The sequence below is a fragment of the Chironomus tepperi genome, unplaced genomic scaffold (genome assembly GCF_022539635.2).
Source record: "Chironomus tepperi strain 1889 unplaced genomic scaffold, CSIRO-AGI_Ctep_v1 contig_422, whole genome shotgun sequence".
Lineage (NCBI taxonomy): Eukaryota > Metazoa > Arthropoda > Insecta > Diptera > Chironomidae > Chironomus > Chironomus tepperi.
This window is the reverse complement of record NW_027226544.1, coordinates 141,362-167,908: the sequence shown is the minus strand read 5'-3', so window position 1 is coordinate 167,908 and position 26,547 is coordinate 141,362. Positions and strand designations below refer to the sequence as shown.

At 29.6% G+C, this 26,547-nt stretch overlaps 2 protein-coding genes across 3 annotated transcripts in view; one reads left to right on the top strand and one right to left on the bottom strand.

The window, feature by feature from the left end:
- Nucleotides 1–47: 47 nt before the first annotated feature.
- Nucleotides 48–1,013, bottom strand: Archease (protein archease). Its single transcript, XM_070649242.1, has 3 exons — nt 845–1,013; nt 612–773; nt 48–553 (listed from the first exon to the last, which is right to left on the bottom strand). Exons 1-3 carry the CDS (start codon nt 909–911, stop codon nt 306–308), a joined length of 477 nt encoding a protein of 158 aa, XP_070505343.1. The 5' UTR covers nt 912–1,013; the 3' UTR covers nt 48–305.
- Nucleotides 1,014–2,735: 1,722 nt separating this feature from the next.
- LOC139097416 (patched domain-containing protein 3-like) overlaps nt 2,736–26,547 on the top strand; it is a 31,646-nt gene continuing 7,834 nt past the window's right edge. Inside the window, exons 1-9 of one of the 2 annotated variants that reach the window (XM_070649238.1) lie at nt 2,753–2,774; nt 2,937–3,803; nt 11,602–11,732; nt 13,902–14,047; nt 20,967–21,181; nt 21,592–21,652; nt 21,728–21,851; nt 21,921–22,100; nt 22,201–22,364. In XM_070649238.1, the coding sequence (XP_070505339.1) occupies nt 11,602–11,732; nt 13,902–14,047; nt 20,967–21,181; nt 21,592–21,652; nt 21,728–21,851; nt 21,921–22,100; nt 22,201–22,364 (1,021 nt within the window). In that variant the 5' untranslated portion in view covers nt 2,753–2,774; nt 2,937–3,803. Of the gene's footprint in view, nt 3,804–11,601; nt 11,733–13,901; nt 14,048–20,966; nt 21,182–21,591; nt 21,653–21,727; nt 21,852–21,920; nt 22,101–22,200; nt 22,365–26,547 lie in introns of both variants that reach the window. The other variant, XM_070649240.1, reaches the window with a different exon arrangement.

Sequence of the window (26,547 nt, the reverse complement as noted above, 5' to 3'; positions counted from 1 at the left end):
TTATTTGTGAAGAGTTAATAAACAAAATTTAAAGGAAACGCAATGTCTTTTTATGTATCAAAAATGTTATTTATTTGTTGTGATATAAAAATGCTTCAAGAATGAATGTTCAGCATGACTCATAGTGCTTGCTGTACACGTGTATGACTTTGAGATGACATTAGATCAACATTTAGAAAGTTGAGGTAATTGAAGTTTCTTTGACCTTCAAACAAATTATCAATTCAACGGCATATCTATCAATAAAGGCACAGCAGCATCCTTTAGTGCCGTTAATGTCCATTAGTCTATCAAATAATAACTGCTTATATGTCAATTATCACAAAAATTTCACATTTCTCAGGATTCTGAACGATTTGCATGGCCGAATATGTAATTGCTTTCACCTCTGTGCCTTGTGGATGTTTGGCAAGATCAAATTGCTCACCGAAGCAAGAACATCTGATTTTAAATGCCTCAGTGTCGAATTCTTCTATTCTTAACTTTTTACAAATGATATAAGGTTCAGCTGAGAAAAGGAAGAGTAATTCGTCTAGGAAATGATATAATAGACCTAAAATAGATTTAATTGTTGTATAAAAATAGTTTATAGACACTTATTACAAAATTACCGTCAAGATCATCGGCACTTGCTATGATTTCGTGTTTTTCTTTAATATCTACTGTATCTATTTCTGTCATGTATGCAAACATAGCCATTCCATTCTGTTCAAATGCTTCTGCTAAATTTTTACCCCATGAATGTAACTGGACATCTGCTGTGTGATCCAGATCTACAAATTATGAAATTAATACATTTGTTATAATATTACTTAATTTTAAGGAAATTCACGAAATTACTCACATTCATATTTGATTTCTGGAATCTCTCCTGCGTCTTTAACTACGTCCTCAATGTTGTCACCTGACATTTTGTGAAGAATTGCTAAGTTTAATTAGGATTTAATTTTCTGGATCTTAATCAAATGTGTTTTTATGTTTGAACTTCCACGCGACTTTTTAAATTCGTTGAAATGTTTAAATTTGAATTTTTTGTGACCGTTATTTACTGGTAGTTTCTTGTGAGTCAATTAAATTAAAAATGAATATATTTTAATATGCTATACGCAATATCATCCACACCCCACTTCTGTCCATCAAAAAAGAAAGATTCATGCTACATAAATCACCTTGAGACTAAAAATTAATTACTTTTTTTTGTGATAAGAATCCAGTAAAATATTTCTGATAAAAACATGTTTTCCATATTGAGACATGATACATACTTACATGTACTTACCACCAATTATCAGTCCAAAGGCCAAAATTAAAAGAATGACCTAAATAATTTAATTTCACGCATGTTTTTGCATGTTCTTTGGAAAAACTCAAAAACTATAAACTAATAAGCTTTATTGCAATATTTTTAAATGACTAATACCTAATTGCACATCTAGTTTTTCTAGTTTCTTCATTGAAGTAATACTATTATTTTCTAAGAAATATGTGCAAGTCCGAAAAAAGCTGATTTTCACTTTTAAGTATCGATGAAATTGTTTGTTGCGAACCAGAATATAAATTAAGAATCGAAAGTGTAAATTAAGACATGTTAAGATGTCAACCTTGATTGCTCAATGGTGATAATGTGGACAATTAATGATGGTAGGTGTTGATAAATGGATGCATGTATTGAAGTTTTTGTCAATGTTAAGCGTAGTAAGAGAGTTAAAGTAATAAGAATTTCTTAAAATGTTATAACGACTTCTAGGTTCGAAACCTATAATTAATGCATAGCAATAAATTCCCAGGTATCTGACGTGATATAACTTTTTTGTTGCAAATCCATTCCTTAAGTTCCAAGACACATCTCTGACATTCTGGCAGCACACAAATTGAGGATCACTGCTTGAACTATTCAAAATATCAAACTATGCAACTGATGAAAGCCATTAGTAAATGACTCAAGAATTGCAAATTAAATTGCAATAATTAACAAAAACATTCAAAACTCATCCTTGCGACACAACCTCATCATTCCAATAATTATCATAAATCATCTTAGCAGTGCAGCATCTTCAGCATCATGTTACATTGATGTAATTATCATCACAACATGCTGTCAAAACGACTTCATACCAGTTTAATATGACATTTCCAGATCATCCATGATATTATCAGAAATTTCCTGATATTCCAATTTTATTTCACCAGAAGAAGCAAAATTATCACTTGTGCTTTCCTTTTTTGAAATTCTCCATAAAATGCATGCTGAAAAAAATTTCTTTCTTTTTACTTTCTTCGTACGATGATCACGCACACATCTACAGACGGAGAATTGAGAGAGACAAAACTAGTTATGTGTTGTTTGTAAAAGTAGGTGAAGCATGCTCTTATATCTTATCCATAAAAAATCATATGCTAGAGCAAGTCTTGGATTTATTTAATTTTATTGAAATGTTGAATGAAAATTGATGAATTTAAGTTAATTAATTAATTAAAATTGAGTGTCATAATCATGGCAAAATTACAGTAAATAAGAATCAAAGATCATATCAATCCACAATGACTTTATCTCAATAAATCATGTTAACAAAAATCATAAGATTCAATTTAAATCCGTCGGATTAAAATTAAATCCATCGGATTTAACAAAATCCATCTCAGCTCCGTAAATTTTTCACTCACTTCTGCCTCTACAAAAATTAACTTCAACAGAAACTGAAAAGCATGTGCATGCTTAGTTAGTTGCTGTTGAGTCGTCAGATCGTTCGGATGTTAAAATAAATAAATCCGTTGTAAATATACACAAGCTACACTCTATATCGGATCGTGTATCTCTCTGGTGTCCTAGAAATATTTTTTTTTTTGTATTTTTTTCGTTCAATATTCATTTTTTTATATATGCAACAAGCTTGTGGCTTGCTGACATACTAATTTTCACATACGCGCATTATCAGGTCGGGAGTGGAAAGGAATTTAATTTTTTTTCAAGAAAGTAAAAGCATTTAACGGCACTCTTGGAAATCGCAAAAAGAATTTGTGTTAAGCACCAAAAAAAAAATAAATAAAATAAAGTGAAGGAAGTTTGAAAAAAATTCTGTTGCATAACAGGAAAGAAGATAAATTTATAGTAAGTGATATTAACATAGATCATCAAGAAGATAATGCACATTGGTGCATCAAAACGCCGTATATGAGCGACTGTAACAAAAAAAGAAACATAAATAAATAAAAATCAAAACAAAAAAAAAATATCATGTACATAAGTGTCAGACGTAAATTGTAAGGGGGACCCGAGTAAAGTACATAAAGTAATAAATAATATTATTTATTAAGTGTAATTTTAACTTGATAAACGGATTAACGGGAATATTCTCTTTTTTTCGACTTGTCGCAATATATACAACATAGTGTATGTAAATAATGTTTATTTCGTATTTGAATGCTTTAAATAAGTAAATTGGTGAATAATGACTACCTATCTGGTCAAGTGATAGTCACCTAAATATATACAATACATCCATTCAACTCAATCTACATTAAAAGTATCTTTTTTTTGTATGTGCAATGCAAAAATAAAAATAAAAGATTGTGGAAAACAAAATACACGAAATAATAAACTTTATGATCTGTAATATGCTGCTTTGAATACATTTTTGAAAGGATACATAACATTCAAATAACTAAAAAGCACGATAGCAGCAAAAAAAAAAGTTACAAAAAAACCAGAACACGGAATTATAGAAAAAAATTATATTTGGCAATTACACGACTAAATTGTCTTTATTTTCAACGGCTGACGTTGCTTAGCTCTAAAATTCAAGGTATGTCTAGATTTATTCTTTAATTTTACATGTATGCTTTATTTTGATTATATTATTGAAGACTGTTTTTTGTCGAATTGGATTGTTCTTGGGATTAAATTTGGCGTGAAAAATATGCGAGGAAACAACTTTAAACTTAAGTCTGTGATTTCCTTGTGGATAAAAAGTGATTGCTTTTATATTTTTTAAAATTGTAATAAATTTTAAAAGTAACTCGTTCACATAAACATGCAATATCTGTTGGACGGGATGTGAAATTTCTCAATCAAAACTTGTAGTTGTGTAGTGAAATTTAAATAGTGCTTCTTAAAATGTTATATTCAATGAAGATTGATCATTTGTTGTTTTGTGATTTTTTTCTCATGAATGAAAATCTTTTTTAATAAATTTATACGAAATTCCTGTAATACTGATGATTCAATTACCTAAATTGAATAGAGGATGAGTTAATTTAATATTTAATTGCATTCGGTGTCAGTTACTTACGTTAATCAGCTTAAATGAATGAATTTACAAGAAATACTTCTGGTTTAGATAAGAAGAAAAATCTGAATTTTCGCATCTTTTGATGCAAAAATCCAAGAAATTTTTTAAATATTTTTAGTACGTTAATTGTTAATTAACAAGATTTTTTGAATGTTTATGAAAAATATTGATCTTAGTAATCAAAGTTTCGATTTCATAATAAAAACTTCACTGTCATCACAAAAATCACCCAAAAAGTTGACAAAAAAGTTAAAGAGTCGAATCAAAATAAGAATTCAAATCAACTCTTATACCTGCTAACGAACCATACTAATTGAAATCTACAGATGAAAGAGTAGGAAGAATAGAAGCAAAGCAAAATAAATTTGGTTCATAGAACTCATACGACTTGTCCTACAGGCGTATCGAAGTTCCAGTGCATTATATTCAACTTGTGGCATTGACGAAATGTGTAAAAAAAATTTGAAAAAATAGAAAAAAGCAATAAATAGAAAGAAGATGAAATTTCACTTTGTGCAAGAGGCTATTGAGTCTGCATCTCATCCTTTTTTATCTATTAAATAAACTTGTTTCTACCCACTGCGCAATAGGGATTTTTCTACCTGTTATGGAGACTTCCCTCGTTCTATCTTTTTAAGAATCATCTTTTTAAAAATTAAGGGTAAATTTTTACCTCAAAAATTGATTTGAAAGAGGAACAGAAAAAAAGAATCTTAAAAACATAGAAAACTAATCCTCGTTAGCATTAAGCGCTATGTTTACAAAGAAATACTTAAGATTAGTTCAATCCCTCAACAAACGTTTAAATTAGTTTATGAGAAAAGATGAATATCATCAGATAAATTGAAATTCATTTAAAACAATATAGTTTTAAACAATTTCTTAATAGGAAAAGTAAACTTGACACCATGCTTCGTCTATATTAAGTATCATCATTCTTTCAAGCACAAAATTCCTCAAATTTATTGCTCATCATCTTCTAGAAAGTTTAAACACTTCAAAAATTTAAATGTCAACAATTAACATTGACAGTTTTCAATTAGGAAGTTGCAAACCCCTTTTCATTGTTATTGTTGACAAATAGGTTTTAGTCAACAAATCATCACTAAAAATATACTTTAATTTAATTATTAGACATTTATCATCAGTTGTTTAACAAAAGTAGTAAAGATACAATCAGCAGAAGTTTTGCATTTGTTTGCAACCTGAGTTGAGGTTGAATAGAAGGTTTTATAAAATAAATGGCATTTATTGACTAAATGGCTTGTAACTGTCTGATCATTTCATCGACTATTGCAATATTTTGTACTTTTTGAACTCTATTCACATGAAAATCTATTAGTAATAGCCTTTGCTTATACCTGTTTATTTATGTCGATCGGGAGTGAAATATGACATGCTTAAATTGAAAATTAGCTGATAATAATGCCGGTCGCGTATAGCTCATGTCATTGGATTGTCTGTAATGAGTCATTGCATCTCAAAGTCACAATTCCAATCTATAGAAATTTCTTTTAACAAAAGTAAAATGTTTATTACATCATTTATAATTTTTGGCTATGAAAAACTACTCAAGCATTGAAAATTCCTACTTATGGACCGTTTTTCTTTTCATTTATGAAAGCATTTCATTTTCTTTCAAATCATTTCCGAATTTAACTATCCATCTATCAATCAATAACTGTTCAAAATAAATTTAATAGCTTTTCAATACAAAAATTCTGCGAATGAAGTCAAAAAAAGAAGAAAATCACGAAATGAATGCCGCATAGGTCAGTGTTTTTAATTATTATCTTGCGCAAATTAAGTCATGTTTAGCTATTGTTTCGAATCGATTAATTGTCCATGGTAACAATCATTATTTGGCTATTTTAGACTTTTTGAGAGCAAAATCTAAAGGTTTACATATTCATCTAGTTTTATTAAACAATTTAATATTTAATGCATGAAATTACGCAAATTAGATTAGGTAGCATAGCAGGCATTAGAATGTAAACATGTACATTAGTTATAGCTCATGTAGAAATAGGTCTAATCATGATTCTCATGCGTTTTTGTTGAATGATTTGAAATATAAGTTATTAATTACATTTAGGTCAGTTATAGCATGATGTAGTCCCAGTTTTGACAGTATATTAGCTCTGCATGGATGTAGATAGTAAAAGACTAATATTAGGTCAATTCAAAGAATCAAAGAACTAATTTTAGATGTTAGGTGGCTCATATACACTGAATCTTTGCAGGAGATTCTCATAAATAGTTATTGAACAACTCCCGAATAGCATAAATCAGCTAATCGATCCGAAACCCGTCATCGGGTCAGCATGACACTGGATCCAATTTGTGCTATTCAAGACTGGTTTTATGAATTCTCAACTCGAAGAAATTGCCAAAAATTCCCAAAAAATTTAAATAAATTTGTAATCTACATGTCAGAACATAATTAAGTCGTTACTGGTGAAAGTTGCTAATCAAGACAACTTCTTTTTGTGTTATACCGGAATTCCAATAAGGTGTGCCAAAAAATCATGTCAATTTTGAAAATGAAAGTATCAGAAATTGTAATGATCGGTAATCATTAGTTTTGAATATTTTTGGCGATGATCCGACAAAAGGGGTTGTTATTATGTGATGTTCGTAGACATAAGAGATTGTTGGATCCTCCTTTCGTTTCAAAATGATTTGTTGAACAAATATTGATACAGAACCTCAGTCATTGTCTGTTACAATAATCCAAATCATACAGTTTCACCCAGACCAAGGTTTCGAGAGCTTGCTCTTTGCCTGTTAAGGTTCATTGAGTTGGGGATGAAGCTTAGATGTCAAACTTCTTCTAACTATGGCTTCCTGAAGTCTCGGCTTTGTTCGAGACTAGGAAGTCTTGATCACGGTCTCGAGAGCGCTTACTTCTAACCCTCTTCTAGTTCCTAAAGCTTTGATGCTGTAGAACTTCCTCTAATGTATTTTTTCTACATTTAAACTGTTTTTCCCCTAAAGAAAAAAATATTAATTTTTGCATATAAAATTAATTCGCATACCTACAATATTTTAATATCAAGTTCTATCAATTTTACATACATATTTTCCGTACAACCTGTTTTTCAAAACTTTCAAACTTCATATTCAACATATTAATATTAAATTGGCGTGAATAGTAAAGCAGAAATGTGTCAATAAAATCTTTTTTGTCTAATTCGACTAGCTTCCATATAATTACGAAATCTGACATGTCAACTTGCAAATTACATACCTGAATGTTGATTTACTAGTGATAAATTGGAAGCAGTAATGCTAAATAACTGAGAGAATGTCTAATACACAGTACATGTGCATTAATATCATCTCTTAAGTAATCTCTCAGTTTCTCGAGAATTCTGTACGTAAAGTCTCTCCATACATAAATATGTAAATGATCCAGTAAAATAAATAAAGGTTAATAAGGTGCACTTTCAATTTTATTTATGCTCTCACATGTGAGACCATCATTACTGACACACTTTAATGTACATTATGTATTTTTACAGTCATCTTATCATTTACTGTCATAATCATCATCATCATCATCAATGATTTATATAGTATTACACGCGCTTATTATTATTATGCACATTGCTGTGAAATTTTATTTGTGTCTAGGTATTAAACTATTTTCAATTTAACGCGATTTGCTTCACCTCTTTACAGTAAAATTCAGCTTTTCTTTACTTTTTTGTTTAACATTTTTCTTGCCCAAAAAATAAAAGTTTTTTTTGTTTCTTTTATAATGAGAAAAGGAAATTAATGTGATGTAATTGGTAGAAAAAAGAGTTTACATTGAATTTTATCGTGCATACACGAATTTTTAACAGATTACATGGTTTCATTTACCAAAAACTTTTGGTGGATGTTTTTGTTGGAAATTCTTTGGATCGATTCAAAAATGTTTTTTTGAGGCCTTTTTTGTTTTTCGATTTTAACAGAATTTAACAAAGAAAATTAAATTAAGTTAAATTTCCTATTTTGGGGAAAAAAGTGCTTTTGAAAATCTGAAATTTGGTTGAATATCTGTTGAGTTTCTCGAGTATATGTAATGCGCTTCTCAGACTTCGATGTCAAATCAAATGAAATTTCAAATCGAGTTGACTCAAAATCGACTCCTAACAGTTAAAGGAACCTTATGTAATGCTATAAACAGCTTTTTTAGAACCTTAAACATCAATTAATATTCAAACGTTTAGTTCCTCCTCCTTTTCTCGAATTCAACAAGGTAAATCTCGAGATCGACAAATTCAAGACTTCAAGTCAAACTGAACTAAAATCAAATCAATCAAAATAATGTGTTTAGGAACGATCAAAGCTTCCTTTGAAAGAGATATTTCGTTGAATAGACAATAGTGAATAGTGATCCCACGCCTGTCTCTAAAATGGAACCGAACTTGATCGAGTCCAAGTCAGACGCCGTGTCTTTAGCGAGGGGTCGAATTTCAACGAAAGTCCTCAGACACTAATTTCCGCCTTTTTAACGTTGTATCAATTGATTCTCTTATGATCATCCTTAACTGAAAGATATTGGACAGTCATTTAACACTACCCCAAAACTTCAAATTGAAAACGACGTTTCATATATTTCGAAGCTTCAAGTTGAACATTCGATTTACAAGCTTGTATATTACTCGTTTGACCATTCATTTTCAATTCTGTTCCCAAGCTATATTGATGAATTTGTGATTTTTTCATTCACGAGTCCATTCCCGCTTTGAATAATCATAATAAAATATAGTTCAATTAATTCACATTAAAAAGATTCAGTTGTTTCCTGAATATCAACTTGAATCTGTCCAATATCGACATGCTCATAGTTTTGAATGATCCTTCTAAATTTACAATCACGAATTGCTACAGTATAGTTCCTTAGAAATTTTATAAGCAAATCTCAAAGTCATTCATATTTGATTTACCGGATAGAACATTGAGCAATCGACCGACCATAAAAAATAATTGAATGGCGCTCCCAAACTGTATGAATTATGTATCACATTCTTAAAATCATTGTAGTCATTAACGATATCTTGTTGATTATAATCAAGAATAATAAGATTAAACAAGACAATGAACTGGCTTTCCTTTAAATAATGCAATGATATTCTTCAGTTTACCATTGATAATTATAAACATACTTAAATGCATACACTGGAAATTGCATTACTTTATAAAAGTTAACAGACTCAATGCACGTAGTATCACGTTTTGTTTACCAAATCAGCCTTCTTATGGTTATTCGGTCGCTTTTTTTGTCTTATGCAATCGTTTAACTTATATATTTATGCTACAAATTGTCGTCAATCAATGGCATGTAAATAGCTATTTTTATATATTTACATGTCCACACACATTAGCGAATTGCTATAAAACATGCAAAAGCTCTTAATTTAGATGATGATAAGCGGTTCATGTCGATTTGTTGAAACGAGAGAGAATAAAAAAGAGGTGATATATATTAAGGCAATAGGTCAACAGGTTGATGGACATGACAAGCATATAATGCAATGCAAAACGTGCAATGACGGCAAGATCAAGTTAATTTTCTAGATATACATAAAGTAATTTCTTCTTGCTCTTTCATACTGTTCACCGGTAAACTATATGCTGCTTAAATTTCTCGCACTTGCTAAAGTTTAAATTACATAATCATATATAATGACTATTATGACTGTGAAATCACAGAAAAATAATTTTTACCGCGAACTAGCAAAAGTAGCCATTCGTTCATTAAAATTGAAAAAACTGAATATTGCACACACAATTAATATTGGAATCATTTTGAAAACTCTTTCAATTGCTTTTATTTCTCTTCTTTTTTTGCCTCATTCAATTATTATTAAATGTTTTGTACCAAATTGCAAATTGGTCGATTTGATCGTCAATGTTATGTAATTAGAGTCGTTAATTATGTTACTTGCGAATTTTTGTTTTTGTAAAGATTTGTTCACAAAACTCTTTGTATATGTAACTTGCCCAAATCAAGTGTTGATGATGTGAAATGCCAATAAGTTGGCAATATGGAAGTGTTACGGAAGACCTTGAAGAGTGTTGGGTGTTATCGGTAGTTGCATTAAGTTAATTAAAATGAATTTTGTAGGAGTTTGAGGATTTCGGAATTTAGAACAACTTAAAACTGAAAGTCTTGTTAAGTGGACTTCTGGAGTTGGTCTTCAGAAGCACTTATGCTTTAGATGCATACTCGAGGTTTTTCTAAACATGTTCTTCTTGTAGTCAGGTTAAAGCCATCAATATAACCTCAAAAATCCAACTTTTATTCGTGTCCAGTGTCAAAACAAATGTTTTTGCACCAGAAAGTAGCTCAGATTCCCGGCATAATAATTGTCGCCTTAAGCTGCTGTCTAAAAGCGATTGTACCTCATTTCATTGGCCATTAATTGCATAGCATGTAAAATTCAATGATCAAGTTTTTTATGTCAACTTCAGACCCAAAAAGTAAACTTCTATTGGTTTCCAAGTCATGTTAAGTACAATAAGGATATTCTAGTCACATACTCATTTAATTAATTTTCTAATGGAAGGTAACTGCCATTGACATAACCTTACAAAATGTGAATGATTTCCATTACCCGAAGTCACTTGCAAATTTAATCCGACCTAGGAAGAGATAATAATCTTAATGGTACAGTGCATTAATTAGAACACATGCAATAAAATTAAATGAATTATAAAAATTTCGCTAATTGCAAGGTTTATTGCCGTTGGTGTTAAACTCACTAACCGGGCAAACTTCCCAAAACACAAAATTCAAGCAAGCTAAGAGTCTGATAATTCCATCCGTATTCCTTTGTGTGATCCAGTTGTTACATAAGTCCAATTTTTTTCTGTCTAAGCTTAGACTAAGATCGAGACCGCATTTTTGAGCTATCAAGTAACACTAGACGTCGTTTGTTTTGATTTGAGCAATTCCGTCCAATTATCCACATGAATTTTGAACTTATAAATTAGCTCATATACTAAAAATTCAATTAACTTCAATCATTGATGAATATGTAGCTAATATCTTAATAAACAGACTTCAAAATTTGTCGGCAGGATTTGAAGTTCTCTTAAAACAATAATAATAATAGTTATTTTTAGAGCACATTACGTGAAGGACGTAATTAAAATATGGGCTAATTCACATGAAATGCAATGCGAGAAGCAAAAAAAAAATAAGTAAATTGTAATAGCAAATTTGACATTCCAATTTGACGTTTTAATTTTAGTTCCTTTACATTTATAACATGTTTAAAATATTCTAATTTTTTTTTTTCTACTATTTTCATTATAGATGACTTGTGGAGTTTCCTGGGTAGATAATACACTCAACAAAACATTTTTTAAATTAGGAATATTTATTGCAAAAAATCCAGGATATTTCCTTATAGTGCCAGTACTTTTAGCTTTTTTATGTATAACTGGGTAAGTATCTTCGGCATGTTAATCTCCTTTATTGAAACCACTTTTTTTTGCAAGATCATTTATCAATCTTTATAAATTTGATTAGCTCGTGAATAGATTCATGTTTTTGCCTCATGACAAATATGTATGACTAATTAAAATGTTCAATTTAATTTGGGTGTTGTAAATTTAATGCGGAACAAAATTGACATCAAGTTGGTTTTTTGGTTGAATATTAATATTATTCAGCTGATGTCTACTGAAATCTAAATGCAGACAAATGTAATGAGAATTGATAAATTGTTTCTTACTGTTATAGGTTACGAATATTGTTTTGATTCTTTTACAAATCAGCTTAAATGTTGTTACTTACTTACTTACTTCGCTTGACGTATAGATCAAGTGTGGTATGTTGTTACAGAATGTAAATTATAAGCTTGTACCAGTTAAAATTTGTTGTAAATTTAATGAAATTTAATGAACTTTCAATTTGTTCAAGTTTACAAAACAAAATGTTAACCTTCTAAGTAAATGAAATTATCCATAAAATTTCAATTGTTGTTGAAGCAAAACCAAGCTTATTAAAATAAAACTGATTTAACTAACAAAAATGACTTTTTTAATTAAAAATTCAACAAGGCTCCCGCAGATTATAATCTTCAATAATCTTTCTATGAAGATTATAATCTTAAATAATCTTTGTATGAAGATTATTAAAGATTATAATCTTTGTATGGAAGATTATAATCTTTGAAAATTTTGTATGAAGATTATAATCTTTAATAATCTTTGTATTGAGATTATAATCTTTTCCATACAAATCCTTTTAAAGATTATAATCTTTAACTTTAATGTCATATTAAGTTTTTAACTATTACGAAAGTGTAATTTACATTAACCTATCGAAAAAAGCAGAATTTTGCCTTAGTATTCATATCTAGGATGAAAACCTATTCGGAAAAGTCGAATTTTACTTCAGTATTCTTATTTGGGATGGAAAACCTTAGAAAAACCCATCAAAAATGCCAAATTTTGTCTTGATTTCCTTATTTAGGGTGGAAAACTCCTCAATAAAATTGAATTTGGCCTCAGTTTTCTAATTTAGGATGGAAAACTCCTCAGTAAAGCCGAATTTGGCCTCAGTTTTCTTATTTGGGATGAAAAACCTATAAAAAACCAATTAAAAAAGACAAATTATGCCTCGGTTTTCTTATTTAGAGTGAAAAATTATTCAGAAAAGCCGAATTTGGCCTCGGTTTTCTAATTTGAGGTGAAAAACTCGACGATTTTTGGGTTGGTTTCCTTATTTAGTGAAAAACTCCAAATTGGAGTGTAAAACCACACAGAAAAGCCAGATTTTTCTTAAGTTTGCTTAAACAAGGCAGAAAAACCCTCGAAAATGTCAATTTTGGCTTGAATTTTCTTTAACCTAGGGTGAAATATTCCTAAAAATAAAATTATTCACTTCAATTTTGATTGCAATTGAGTGAAAACCTAGTTTGAAACTTGATGCACAGTGCACAGTTAACGAAAAGCGCAGAAAATAATTAATTTCTCATTAAATGTTAATTTTCCTTATAGTTACAACTAATTTCATTGTATTAGAAGATTATAATCTTCTATATGAAGATTATTTTCAAGATTATAATCTTTCTATGAAGATTATTTAAAGATTATAATCTTTGTATGAAGATTATTTGAGATTATAATCTTTGTATGAAGATTATTTGGGATTATAATCTTTGTATGGAAGATTATAATCTTGAAAATCATTTTGTATGAAGATTATAATCTGCGGGAGCCTTGAAATTCAACCACAAATGAATTTATTTTTTAAAATTTTGGTGCTTAAATTTAAAAGGGTAGAAAACTACGAATTATTTGTTTTTTATAAAATTCAAATATTCAAAAAACGTTATCGGAAGACTCAGAAGTTATGAAGAAGACTATAAATTCCAAACAATATCAATAACATAACCAAGCCAATTTTGAACAATTGTAACAAAGCAACAACTCGAATCTATTTTAAGAACAAAACAAATAAAAATCAAAATAATAAGATTAAAATTGAAAGTTGATTTAAGAAGTTTGACAACATGATTTGCAAAATTCATATACAGAATCAGAGATAAAAACAACCAAATGTCAGTGACATAATTTTAATTAATTTCCTTCTTCCTTTTCTTGCAGATTTCAACAAATCAAATATGAGATAGATCCAGAATATTTATTCTCGCCGGTTAGCGGTGAGGGCAAACATGAACGTAGAGTAGTTGAAACATATTTTAAAGTAAATTATACTCACCGATTCAACGTTGAACGAGTAACAAGGCCAGGTATGATAGAATATTACTTACCTATATATTCATACAAAAACAGTAGACTGTTAGATGCTAATAATTTATTAATTATGCTACTATTATACACACAATTATCGATGTATTAACACATACAATAATCATTCTCATCAGTTAGCTTTTAATTCTGACTTTCTATGCTATGCTAATTTTTATTTCAATATTTTTCTCAATTTATTACTGTATTATGATGAATATTTAATTATAATTTTCATCATTTACTGTTATATAATTAACACTAATAATCTTCTGTAATTATGTTACATAAAACCACGTGGCTTGAAATATTCGCATAGAATTAGTGCAAATTTAATGAATATCCATCATTTGGATGAAAATGAGCTCAAAAATCAAAGCAAAGATGATTTATGCATGAGAATATCGAGGTAAATTTACATGCAATTCATTGATTTATAAAGTTATTGTGTGAAATCCCCAATAATAAATTTCAAAGTTGTAAACATTGATTATTGACTAAATTCAAGCTTTTAAGTAGATTTATGTTAAGTCGTCTGACCCATTATGAACATATGCTTAAAGCTTATGTGATATAACATAAACTGCATTATGCTATAGCCTACATCAGTGAAGATGCAACATTATTATTGAGTTACGCACACCCAAAGTCCATTTTAATAAGATTAGCCTAATCCATCACTTAATTGTACTCAATACCCTTTCATAAGACATGTGGGCAGAACTAAATGAAGCCACACACGTTAGGGTGATATAATCATCGGATGTAATTTCGTCTTATCGCATTACGAGTGAAATATCAAGCATGCACGAGGAATATATAGTATGAATAATGCAAGCCCTACTGTTTGGGATGTTTATGAACATTAAATCAAAAAAAGTGTCGACATTTCGGACTGTTGCTATCAATTAAGACCTCTTATCAATTCAATTGCAACTTTGTAATCACAGGAATGTTGATCGCTTCCATTTGTACGATTTAAGCAGCTAATCGACAGAAATTTTAATTGAAAGCGTTTTTTAGTTGGCCAATCTCTAAAAGATATCTAGCATGCGTGAAATTGAGCAACACGCTTATATCTCATTGAATACCATTTAATCAGTTCGAGAATATCTATAAAGCAGATCATTGAGAAACGTTAGAATAATTTGCAAGTATTCATGAAAACTAGTAAAAAAATTTATTTATCCGCTAAATCTGAGGTTTCGAGCCGTTTCTAAAAAGTAAATCTTTTCTAAAATTATTGCTAATTAAATTTGATTTACTAACCTACCTCATAAATTGCTCATAAACAGAGTTGTAGGAAGGAGATTCGGGTTTGACAACAGCATCAAGTTCAATGTTTTTTGCAACTCGTGCAAACATCCTGAGCTGAACATTGCTAGCAAACCGTATGTTTTCCGTGAAAATCAGTAGAGATCACATGTCACGTAGCCATCAGGTCAGCTTTGCATCTTATCGCTGATAAGGCGGCATAGCAAAATCATCTTGCTATCCCGGAAAGATTGTAGAGCCTTAAATGCAATATGTGTCTAGGAACTTACCTCCAATCCCCCTTACCCTAGGTACACCACTGTTCATCGCTTCTTACAATTCTTCTGTTTGTTTATGTTTTTTTCTTCAAAAATCATTGAAACTAATCAGAATTTTTAATCTATAACTATATGCTAGATAGGATATGGCTTAAATTTAATAAAAAGGTCAACGTTACTTATGAGACATTCACTTCCTCACACAGAACAATAAGATTATTTCTACAAAATTTTATTAGCTTTAATAACATAATAGACTACTATGATGTATTATATTATGTATGTAACATAACTACGTCATCAGTGTGATTTTTGGCATTCTCTTGACTAAACAAAGTAAACGAAATTTCAATGCAATCCACACACACATGTTTTCATCATCAATGTTGTATAAAAATTTCCATTGAGCTTCTATTTTGTTTTAATTTTATTTTTTTTTTATGCAACAAAAGTCAATAGAAAATAAAATGCATTAAATTAAATTAAAAAGCGGCAGCAATTAAATACTTCATAGAGAAATCATTTATAAGCAATAGTTTATAGACATCACGTGGTCAGTGCGGTTTCGTTTTGCCTGAGTGTGGAGAAAAATTGTTGAAATAATTTCCAACAGTCAATAATGTCTTTTAGCTTCCTCTAACTAGTGCTGTAATGCACATTTCATTGCTGAAGATTGCATATTAAAAATGACATAAAAATTTTCATGGCTATTCGCGGATAGTTGTGCAAATTTTTAATACTGGTGTCATTTGATGGCTATATTATTAGGTATAAGAGGATATTAGATGCATGTGATGTTGGAAGTATGACCATCTGATGTTTTACTATGATTTTGGACTGACTCACTAGTAGCAAAAATTGACTTTGCATTTTTATGAGCATGCTACTTGTTTGTTTAATACTAAAATATTGCTTTGTCTACTGAAGCAAGCTTATCGCTAACTACAGCTTGCTAATTCCCAATATCATGTGCAATACAATGACTATCCCGAATTTTAAACTATTTTGGCTTAAAGCTTGAATGTTTCAAGAGGTTTAAAGCTTCTAACAGCTTAGTTTGTGCAAGACATCGAATTTGAGGTTAAAATTCCTTTCAGCTTGCAAACTTCCACATTCCTCAATTGCCACACAGCTTCAACCATTCATATTACATCTTATTTGTTTTTGGAGTTTTCTGGAACTTAAAGCAACAAACAATCCACATAATACAGTCTTCACGTAAAATTAAGATATCAGTAGCCACTCCACATATGACAAACTGTGACAAAACAATCCATTAAGCTTAACCATACCCAATATTGACCCATTTACATAAATGAATGATCATTATAAAAATGCGCTAAAATTAAACTTCACACATGTCCCGTGCTTACTCCATCAATTTTCATTCATCATACAAAAAGTGAAAAATTACTTTATGCTGCCACAAAACTTGATGATTTTTTTTATGATTCAATCTTTCATGATCATTAATGTACTTATATAATGACATAAAACAAGCATAGTTGTAGAAAGGAATTAATGTGATCAATACAAAAATAGCTGTTACAACCATGCTGCTCAATCCAAAAAAAGAAGCATATTTTATTATTAAATCGACAATGGCCATTTAGAGGCATTACATATCGTTAACAGCTGATGATAAAAGCATTAAGACTTGTGTATATCGTACATAAAAATGAGTGAATGAAAAGTTTTGTTTATCATAAAAAAACTTAAAGAAAAATAAAAACAAGCCATTTTCTTGAACTTTCTAATTTTTTTACATGCTTCACTTGCATGCCGCTTCTTGAAAAATCAATTTTTCACCATACTACTCTATAGCCAACAACAAAAAAAACATTTTGCCTGTGAAGATAATTGTTAATTAACCCGGTATGGACAGGTTTTCATACTTAGTGGAATTTAATTTCATAAAATATGCCGGTGTGTGCCAATGGAATGGATGAATCAATTCTTTCAACTTATAAGTACATTAGCCTTTTGGAACACCTTCATGTGAAATGTTAATCAACATTTTTGTTTTTTCTAAAGAAATTTTTTTGCTCAATCGCAATATTTTGGGAATCCCATTACTACACAAACTTTACGGTTCATTCAAAACAACATCTTTAATTATGCTTACTATATTCATATTATATATGAGCTATGATGATGAAATGTCTCGAACAAACACGTTTGGAGCAAAAGTTCAACGAATTCATTCACTTCTTTATGATATTTATCTAATGTAACGTCATTAAGTGGTGTTTACAGCTTGAATAATTGCAAAAAAAGAAGCAGAAATACTTAAACTGTATTGACATATTTCTATCTGTGGTTTTTGACTTGTCATGCCCACTTTAATGATCTTGACTTGGTTAAAATGATCTGTTGAATCTTATTTTGGATAAAAAGCAGCTAAGAGGTTGGTGATAAATGCCGTCCGTAAATGCTGTAATTGTGGTTATAGTTTATTGATGATTAAACATCCTTATCGGATATTTAATAATCTTGAGATGTTTATTCTTCAGAGTTCAAAAACAGACTGAACTTTTATATGAAAAAAGGGTGTTCAACTATGTACAATTAAAATTATTCAAATCTAAAATGAACGTTATAAAAATATTTAAATCAAGGTTCAAATTCAAATCTTAAAGGAACGTTTAAAAAATTTAACAGAAGCTGTAATATTTTAAAATAATCGATATAATACAGTGATCTTGAGTTCAAGAACCCACAAACAGCTTGTCATTTGTAGACTACCTTCAAAAATGCTATAAATACATGACATCATAAGTAAATGATTCAGAATGATGACTTTTAAATCTTTTTCGTCTTTTATCGACTTTTTGTCGAACACAATCAAGTGCGGCAATAAGAATCTTAAGATACATCATCTACTTCTTATCGTCCAGTCATTACTTGCCCTCTTACCAGCTACGCGTCATCTTTACAGTTTATTTTTAAAAGAAATCTTTCGAAACTGAGCAAAAAAATTTCTTTTTATTTACTTCTTCATGCTAAGTTTTATATGGGGCAGGTTATTAAACATCTTAACATCTTCTCTCATGTGAAGGTGATGAGAAATGATGATTTTTCTTTATTTATATGTGTATATAAATATATCCAAAAATATGCTCGAACCGTTATCTGATCCACAAGAGAGCAAAAAAATTGAATGCTTTTGATATTTTTTGTGTGAATTTTTCGTATTTTGATGACAATTTCTGGATGATTTTCATTCTTTGCGGCTAGAAAGATTCACCTTAATGAATCGTATAGATGTGTTGAAAGTTTAACAAATCAGTTAATTAGCCAAAAAAACAGTTTGAATCTTCAGGCAGATGTTCGGGCAACTTAATGTTGTTTAGATTTGATATATTAAAGTTAATATTCCGTGCAAAATTTTTTATTGGACATAATAATTCTTAATTTTACGAACCGACAACATATTAGTTGTTTAAGAGCTTGAAAAAATTCACTTACTTATGGACTTGTGCTATATTTCTTATATGAAGTATTAATATCTAGATTAAACAGAGCATATAATATTCTGTTCAATTCAGTTAGTTGTAGGCATACGATATAAACGCATGAAATTGAGGGATATTTGTGAAATCGATATGAAACACCATATTCCTAGATTAATTCTAATGAGTTCCGTAATATTCAGATTATGAAGTCCAGGTGACACAACGTTTGATTTGGCAATCATTTGGAAGTCACACGGAGTTCAGAGTCTAATGTACACTCATAAAAATATTTGTAATATTTTCGTATTAGATTTGTATTAAACTATTTTCTAATATTTTTTATTAGATTCTAATAGTTTTTTATTAGCTTTTTGTAAACAATCCAAAAGTTTTAAAATTTTCTATTGAATTTTAATACCGCCATATTAAAATTTAATATTTTATTATTAAAATTTAATATTTTAGTATTAAAATTTTAATATTTTAGTATTAAATTTTAATATTTTACAATTAAATATTTTACCATATTAAAATTTAATATTTTAGTATTAAAATTTAATATTTTAGTATTAAATTTTAATATATTTCTATTAGTAAAAATATTGTGAAGTGTCATTACAATTCGAGGCATAAAAACTGAAATAATTAAAATGCCATATTTTAAAGAAAAGTACAAGAAGTGAAATTATAGATTATGAAGAGCATCTACAAATAGAGCATAGTAAAGATATAACCAGGTAAGTTTTGATTGAAATTTATAAAAATTCATGTGCTAATTAAAATTTTCTTTTTAGCAAATAAAACCGATCTGGACTGGATGTTCGATGAAGATTCTATTGAAAAGTAGAGAACATCGATCGTAATGAGTCGACAAATTCAATAGAATTGATTGATTCAAGGTATAATATATTAAAGATAATATAATTAACGATTCTAATTTTAATAATCATATTTTTTTCTAAATAGTGTGCTGTAGACTTAGGACATTCAATCGAACAATTCATTGACTACACAGAAGAAAGAAAACATTTTACAAAAAGGACCACAAAATACAAAATTATTGTGTCACATCTTATCTTAAATAAACGCAATTTTATAAATTAAGGACATAAGCAAAGTTTAATAAAATTTTATTTGAATCGAATAAAAAAATATTAGATTTTATAATTTCAAACGGATTTTTCAGGTTTAATAAATTATTTTCTTTTTAAATTTTTCCCCTTAAAAAAATTAATACGAATCTATTAAAATCTAATATTTTTGCATTTGAGGAAAATCTAATATTTTGTATTAGATTTTCTCATACAAATCTAATACAAAATATTAAATTATTTTTATCAGTGTAAAGCTCTACACATACCATTGAAGTGAATCATCCTCAAAATACTCAGTACCAAGCACTCAACTTTCTTCTTCTGCATTAAATAGCCAAAGCTTAAAATCAATTAACCTTGAATTGTAATTGGATAAATAGTTATCGAATGCTCTTTGTGGTTAATTTTGCAAGATATATTAATCCTCTTAAGTAATCGAAATGATCTTCAATAGCCATAAGTTCATATAATTCGATGACTTAATTTGTTGATCTCCGGTCAGTTATGTTATTGTTCTCATTAATCTATTGGGGCAATAAAATCATTATCATAGTATGCTTTGTGCTTCTATCCTGTCATATCAATCTGTTGAATTTGAATGAAGTTTAGCAGATCTTGTGTGTAGATTACTAGCTGAATTTTAAATAAGTCTAGTTTTGAGGTATTTAAATTCACAAAATCCTATTCACCTACATTTTTAGAAACTTTCCCAAAAAAGATCATGTGAAAAAAGCTTAAAACTTGACATTTTTTGAAAAAAATAATTATTGCATTGCCCTAGATACGCTAAAATTTTATAATAATCCACTAAATATTTCTCTTTTTGCTTATCATTAATAGGAAGATTTGGTCGAGTGATAATTGTTGCAAAGGATGGTGATGAAAATCTTTTACGCACATCTGTGTGGAGTGAGCTTCGAAAACTCGATGATATAATCCAAAATACAACTGTGGATTTTGATGGAGAAACATTCAGTTACAAAGATATATGTGCAAAATGGGAGAATGAATGCTATACCAATGATATTTTAAATTTGGATTACATATTGCCAGAGGTAAGAAAAGTTAAATTATCGACTGAAGGCTATCTTGAGCCCTCGATTCTATTTATATATTTTTCGATTTAAATGTAGGCTAAAGTCAAGATAAAGTTTTTACAGCATTAAATCAATTTAATTTTATAAGTTCAATTAGGGGTTGTCCATAAATCATGTTAGTTTGGACTTCTTACAATTTAGTTCGAAAAATTCTAAATTAATTTCGAATTCGAAAATGTCCCACGACACACCTTGGGAGTAAGCCACGAGCATAACCGAACACGGTTCATGACAGTTACCGTGTGGCGCGGCATACAGTTAAGACAACACTAGACTATACCATCGGCTCTTGACCTACCATTACATTAATAGACATAATTTATAAACAGCTCCTTAAATAATTGTTTTTTTCTAATTTTCTATTAAAGGTTGAAAATGGCAACTTATCACTTTCATGGCCAATTATGTTGAATCCAGTCAGTTGGGATGGTGAGTGATGCAATCATTGAAGTCACTTGTTGTCGTCGGTACTAATTAAATATTTTTAAAACAAAAAAATTACAGCACATGCATTTCCCGTTTTCTTTGGTGGAACAAAAGTTAATGCCGATGCAACATACATCGAAAGCGTGCCATCACTTCATTTAGTTTATTTTGTTACGGCAGATACAAAGCGACAAGATGCTAAGTAAGTGATAATCTCTATCTAATAATGCCATAAGTGGTGTTAATCAATGTTAATATTAATTTTCAACAGAGGTGCCGCATGGGAAGATAAATTTTTGGACACAGTCGGCGAGTATGAGGAGACGGGATACTTTAAACACATTGCAGTTGCTAGATTTGCATCACGTACACTTGATCATGAATTGGAAAAAAATACGAGAACAGTCATACCCTATTTTAGTTCCACTTTCATTTTGATGGCCGTATTTAGGTTTGTGTTGTTATTTACGCATTTCTTCTTTCCATTTCCGATTTTGTTTTTTTTTGCGACAAAATGTTAAAATGTAAAAAACTTGTTTCTTTTTCCACAGTGTGCTTACGTGCATGATGGGTGACACAGTTAGATCAAAACCATGGTTAGGTCTGTTAGGAAATGTAAGCGCTGTCATGGCTACGTCTGCTGCCTTCGGTCTAGCAATGTATTTAGGAGTTGAATTTATCGGAATCAATTTAGCCGCTCCATTCCTTATGATTGGTAAGTCATGACTTCCTTTTCAAATTTTTTTTTTGCTGATCATTTCCTTGCGTCCGAAAAAAAAGTGTATCACGTAATGTTTCTTTGACTGTTCTTCTTATTAGTAAAATTAATTACCATAGCTTACTTCACGGCGTTTTGAAAGCGAAAAGAATGCAAATTATGGCAAGTAATTTTAAACAAACTTCTCTCGAATTTTTGTGGCATATTATACGATTTAATTGACTACCTTGTTGTTGCTGACTTTAAGTACTTCTATTGCTCTCACTCACGTTCGCTTGGTCATTTTCAATCTACATGAGAGCTAAACGGTTTGCGTCTTTGAAATACACCATCCGAAATTGCATAATTAATTCAGTATCCTACACATACACGCACATATGGTCACATGTCGATATTTTGAAATATTGCAATTTTTTGTTACTGTTGCTGGCAAGAACTAATTGATATTGCGATGACTATAAAGAGCAGTGCAAAAACATGAATGCAAGGACAAAATATTATTAAGAAAATTAATTTTTAATTTCTATAAATTTTAAAGACCTTCCTCAAATGTACATGCAGTTTTTTTTACTTCAGGTTTAGTTTTTTGCGATTGCTTAATGTGATAATGTTTGAAAAAAATTGAGGGATTGGACGAAAAATGTGGGAATTTTCATAGATACATGTTGCTTAATATTTTCTCGAATAGATCAAACCGATTAATTGATCAAAAATTTGTTTCAGGCTGGCTTGACTCTGATTTGGTCCTAGCCAGATTCGGTTTAAATTCAGCATCATTCTAGAGTCATATTCTGGCTTGGAGCCGGATTTCGGATCAACTAACTGAACAAGTAGTTGCAAAACTTGATTGGGATTATTTTACCAACCTAGTGTTCCTTATGAATCCTGTCGAGTTTGAAAATTGGAATTATAAGATTAGAACCCACAAACCTACCAGCTTAAAACTGGTTTGACTTTATTACTTTACTTGATAAATTGTCCAACAACTTAAAATCATCAAATTTACAGCCAATCCCGAAGTAAATTGGAATGTGTCATTGCATGAATTTAAGTTAAATATATTTCCAAGTATGTGCGAATGAAACAAAAATCAAGGAACAGATTATTTTAATAATCATTATTACACTATTTTATTATGACAAAATCTCAAGCCACAAAACACTTGAATTGTGCAATTTTCTAAACAATCAAATTCTCTAATTGTACTATCATAACAGTTTTATTATGATTATCATGTACTTCTTATGTGCCAAAATCTTTTGTAATACATTGGCATCATTAATGGATTTCCAACTGTTCATAAATCAAGAAAAATCATAAAAAATCCATTAAGAACTTTCCATATGAATACATATTTAATTGAGCTGTAAATTGCTGTTTAGGAAGATTTCACAATCGGTGGATTTACTTGAACTACAAAGCCTTGATTCATCCAAATAAATAAGTATAAAAAATATACTTGCCTAGACTGCAAATGAATCTTGCATTGCAATTAAATGAAATGTAGAAAAAAATGTGTGTGTGCTCGATGAATGTCAATGTAACTTCTCAGTTTGTGCTGATGAAGATCATCAGTCAATGTGAGTATAGCTTATCTACGGGATGACACTCAAGTTATAAATCACTTTAATTGCTAGATTAAAAGCGCTTTTTATTACAATTTGAAGATTTTGGCAAATGAGCACTTTCTGAGAGAATTAGACATGGATTGGTGGGATTTAGATCAGTGACATCGTCAAGCTATATGCATCATGTAGACAATGACAAATCAAGTGCCTATAAACACAACCACATCCCTTTCCTATAAACAATCTCCGTCCTTTAGAATTATTAATGCAATTTTGAACCTTCAAACTTTAAGTTCCAAGTCATTAAAGTGTCATCAAGTTTATAATATTCCGGAATTTCCCAGAATAAGGTTTTAAATATCATCCTTGATAACTACGCAATCAACAATTTTTATTGTACTTTTGTAATGTTTTTATTGACATTCATTGTGGTATGCATTTAAAATAAAGACAATAGCAAAACTTCCATGCTATCATTGTGGAATTAACAGCAAAAGTAGAGTGGAAACAAATCTTTTGTTTTCCACAAAAGTAGTCACACTAACAACCAGAAGTATAGACATTCAGACAAATAATTTCCGTAGTAAAATGATTTATTAATCAGCAAACCGCTTAATGGTTGATTTGAAAGTGAAACTTGAATCTTGTTCTCATATTCTTGATGACAAACTTACCGTGAACTCCTCCAGCATCTCATGTTATTGTGTGTGGTATGAGACATAAGATTGGTAATGTCAAATTTCACTTCATCTTAATGCTCCTCATATGGCTTATGTTTTATATTTTCTTGTGTCATCAATGACTGACTGAATATGTAGGCCAATAATAATATTTTAAATTAATTATAGTTAACATAACGTTTCACTCTTTCTCTCCATCAAAATATTTCGTTATTTACTCATAAATTCACAAAATGATCATAATTTTAATTACATTTTGGAGTATTTCTCGTTAACTATAAAAGCCGAGCTGAGTAAATTTAATGCGATTTTTCACTTCTTTTTACTTTACATTTCTTCATCATTTCAACAGTTGAGTATAAAAATCGTAAATAATGCAAAAAATAGAAATTGAAGAAATTATTATGCCACATACTTTTTCGCCAGTAAAGCCTATAGCTTCAACCTTGACTTCATTTTTCATTTCTTTTAAGCAAATTAAAGCTTTTTTTTGTTTTAATTCCAATACGTTCATTACTCTTCCACATGATACAAAACTGTTATATATCAGTTAGCTTTACGTGTTTTGTTTACTTATGCACCTCATTTATCAGCAATTCATCTGTTTGCTATTTTCTTCTGTTGAGACATCAACAATTTAATTATATTTACAATTTATGGCCCTTTGTTTTGCAGTTCCTTTCCATTAATGTAAATGTCGTCTCTCTTGCATTTGATTGTCAAGGACACGCGATAGTGTTGCATTGAAAAATGAAAGTTAGTCATATGTATAGTATTTTACGATTGCATGAGATCACTCAACGTGGAAATAAATTATATTTTCTGCTACTTTATAGAAAAAGAAATTGAGTGAAATTAATCGGTAGTAGGATTTACAAGTCGCGATATGATTAATGAGAAACCGATTAGCAAACGAGATAGAGACATGAAAGACTTTTTGTATTGTAACGTATTTAAATCATTTGAAACACTATTTCGTTAAATTCAACGGAAATCATAGCCAACTTCAAGTCAGTTGAATTACTAAACAATCAAAATTTGTTATAAATCAATATTTCCTAATTTTCACATAAAAATCAATTATATTAAGCAACAAATTCATCGTATTTAAGTGCTTTAGTTACATACTCTTCAAATTATACATAAAGTAGCTTCTATCTCTCAAGATTCAAAGCATTTTGAGCTCAATACAATATTTTCGCAAGTAAAACATAAACAAACACTTGTCAAGTGTACAAAATTCATCAAAACGATCTCAATTTAAAAAGGTTCCAGAACAAAATGATGAGCAATTTGCATCTAAATGTGAGTCGGATATTGATAAACAAAACGACGACATAAACGATGAAAAAAAACGCAGCGAGTGTCGCAATTTCTTGTAAATATTCGCGAATAGTTAATAACAAATTACAATACAAATGATGACTTTATTTTGTAATCACATGATTTACGATTAGTGTCAGTGTGCAATCGATATGTTATTATTAATAATATTAAAATAATGACCTCCAACAATGCAAGCAAGTAGTATTGGCGTATTGATATCAGTCCATTAATTAAGTATATGGTAGTAAAACTATTGATGGACTTACGTGCAAGAAATATAATTTAATAAAACAATAATAAGAAATGGCAGGCATTCTTACTACACACATTACTGCACATACCTGTTTTAGTGAGTTGCATTCATGCTTTCTAAATTACACATTAACGTCAAGAGTAAAACTTTTTTAGGTTTAAATAGCCGTAAAGCAATTCAAACAGTTAAAAAAGCATACTTTATATGCTGCAGAAAATAAAAATCGCAAGTAAACATGATAAAAAAATTGAATGGAAAGACTTGGAAGATAGTCGAAGTAAATGAATTAAAATGAAAATAATTTAAATTCATTGATGCGGTAAATCTCACTGATTTGTTGTGTAGGCACACAA